Here is a 2,722-nt window from a genome sequence, read left to right on the forward strand (position 1 = left end):
TTCTTTCTTTTTTTAATTCTTTTCTCTTTCTCCTCTGATCCTATTGGTTTTATTTTCACAGGTTGCCAAGGCAGTATCAATAATGAAATTTAACCACCCATGAAGTAATCTTATATTGTTGGTTCACAGCTGGATATCTGGACAGTTGTGTAGTCTTCTCTTCCCCCCTACCTCACATGTCCCATCAACTTTTTCAACAACTTTTTTTCAGAGGAGATTCCAGTGTCCTTTTTTTCCTTTATTTCTCATTTTCTCATTTTTACACTTCCTCTTTTTTTTTTTTTTTTTTGGGTTCCCACTTCCTCTTTTTTTTTTTAATAGAAAAATAATTAATTTCATCAACTTGTTAGTCCATTTTGTTCTATAAATTCCACCCCCAAAACTCTTATCGACCTCTTCCTCTTCTGCTTTCTTCTCCTTGTCTTTCTTTAGCATCACTCTTGCACATATCCTGGTCTATTTCTCAAATCTCTGAAGAAGCTCTGGCTATCTTCCACTTTTTGAGATTGTGATTTTCCTAGTCCAAGATCAAGTACTTTTTCTCAAGTTGGCTTTTTTTTTTTTTGGGTTCAAAATCCACAACTCATCTTTGATAAAAAACCTCTTTTACTGATCCTTTTGTTCCTCAAAAATCTCAGAAAAAATTCCAACTTTTTCATGCTGGGTTGGAGTTTTTGAGTCTATTGCAAAAACCCAAGTTCCGATTTTTATCAAATATTATTGGTTCTTAAACAAGATTGATCTTCATGCTCAGCTTGTTGGTCTTGATGTTTGAGATTGATGTCAATTCTCAGTGAGATTCTCCTTTCCGGTTGTATGATAAATTCCACATTCAGGCGCAGGACACACTTGGTTCAATCCTTCTCAGTCGTCTTCCTTTACTGGTTGTACTACGTTTCATGATATTTATCAATCTCTGATAACTTAGGCTATATTATTATTATTATTATATTAGCTATATTACTATTATCTGCTATCTTAGTGTAATTTAGGATCTGGGTCCTGGTAAGTAATCTCTCTCTTAGACTACTCTTATTGTGAAAAAAGCTACAAACTTTGCTGTGGTTTCAACATGGCTTCCTCCAGTGGAACATCTTCAGGGTCATCTCAGCTTCAAAACTCAGGTTCTGAGGAAGACTTGCAAGCTTTGATGGATCAGAGGAAGAGGAAGAGAATGATATCAAATAGAGAATCAGCTAGGCGATCTCGAATGAGGAAACAAAAGCATTTGGATGAGCTGGTGGCTCAGGTGGCTCAGCTCAGGAAAGAGAACCATCAGATCAGTCAAAGTGTGAATATCACCACGCAGCATTGCATGAATATTGAGTCTGAAAACTCAATACTGAGAGCTCAAGCCGGTGAGCTTAGCCACAGACTACGGGCTCTGAACGATATTATCAATTTCCTGAATGCAAACACTGGTGTTTTTGGAGCTGCTGTTGTTGGGGACTCGAGCACCTTCTGTCCTGAGTCTATTGATAGCTTTATGAACCCATTGAGTTTGTCATATTTGAATCAGCCTATTACGGCTGCTACAGGCATTTTTAATCAGTATTAGCATCAATGGGCTTCTTGGTTGTAAAATAGAGCAAAAGAGAGGGATTTTATGTTAGTTTTTATTTAGTGCTTAAGCCTCTTTGCTAATAAATATCACTATCTAGGGGTGTGGTTAAGGAATAAACACTATATTAATGTGTTAGCGCAGCTTGAAGCTATTATGGCCTTGGTCTGTAAATGGTGGCTGCTATTGTTGTGGTATTGTACTTTTTTTTTTTGGGGAGAAAGTGTGTTATTGTACTTGGGTTGTTCTTTTTCTCTCTTTTTTAGTTGAGATTGTAGTAGTTGGTTGCTGTAAGCTTTATTTTATAATAATAGTGTGCAAGTTTTTGTCATAATCTGCTCAACTTGTGTGAATGCGTAAATACTCTTATAAATTTTATTTTATTTTTTCCTTTTGTTTGACTAACTCCGTACAAAAATTATAGGGGAAATTAAAAATTGTCCTTTTGTATATGTTGACAATTTGTACACAAATTTTACCCGAAAAAGACAATTTGTACACAACAATGTGTGGTTCTGAAAAATATGAAAGTCTTCTTGCCAGCTAATTATGTATTATTCATTCTGCCTTGTTTTATCTTGCGGTTTGACAAAGTTAATGGAGAATTAAATACTACAATTTAAGCAGTGATCATGTTCTTAATGGAATCCTGAGCTGTCTTTAATTTAGTCCACTTCTCCTTAATTAACATCAATTAATTATCAGATTCACTCCTTAATTAGCATCAGTGTCATCATGTGCAACATTCACAACCTCATGGAGTTATCAAGTATGTGTTAGTAAAGTGGTAATGTCATCTTTTTGTGGTGCAATATGGTTATTATTGGAATTCCACCTTATTCTTCTTGCCCACTATCTATCCATCTATTTATCTTCACAATAGATAAATAATAAATCACAATCTGATATGGTTATTGTTCGAATTCTACCTTATTATCACTCATTATCTATCCGTCTATCTATCATTAAAATAGACAAATAATAAATCAAAACGATACTCAAAAGGATTGGAAATTAGAGATATTCTAGAGCTTTTAGAGTTTAGAGCATTTGCATAGAGAGTCATGTGCACCAGATTACACAAAAATAGCCACACATCTGGTTGTACATCACTGTTCAAAATATTCTAAAAGTGACAGTTCTCTTCTAAATACACATGAG

The 2,722-nt window shown here is 34.8% G+C and overlaps 1 protein-coding gene across 1 annotated transcript; it reads left to right on the top strand.

The window, feature by feature from the left end:
- The first annotated feature begins 317 nt into the window (after positions 1–317).
- LOC112020764 (bZIP transcription factor 44) lies at positions 318–1,895 on the top strand. The gene has a single exon (XM_024053323.2). The coding sequence runs from the start codon at positions 1,073–1,075 to the stop codon at positions 1,556–1,558; it is 486 nt and encodes a 161-aa protein (XP_023909091.1). The 5' UTR covers positions 318–1,072; the 3' UTR covers positions 1,559–1,895.
- The last annotated feature ends 827 nt before the right edge of the window (positions 1,896–2,722 follow it).

The sequence above is a fragment of the Quercus suber genome, unplaced genomic scaffold, assembly GCF_002906115.3.
Source record: "Quercus suber isolate HL8 unplaced genomic scaffold, Cork oak 2.0 scaffold_233, whole genome shotgun sequence".
Taxonomy (NCBI): Eukaryota; Viridiplantae; Streptophyta; class Magnoliopsida; order Fagales; family Fagaceae; genus Quercus; species Quercus suber.

What these genes read in the sequence shown, in the direction of transcription:
- LOC112020764 (XM_024053323.2), top strand. Translation starts at nt 1,073, where the DNA reads ATGGCTTCCTCCAGTGGAACATCTTCAGGGTCATCTCAGCTTCAAAAC.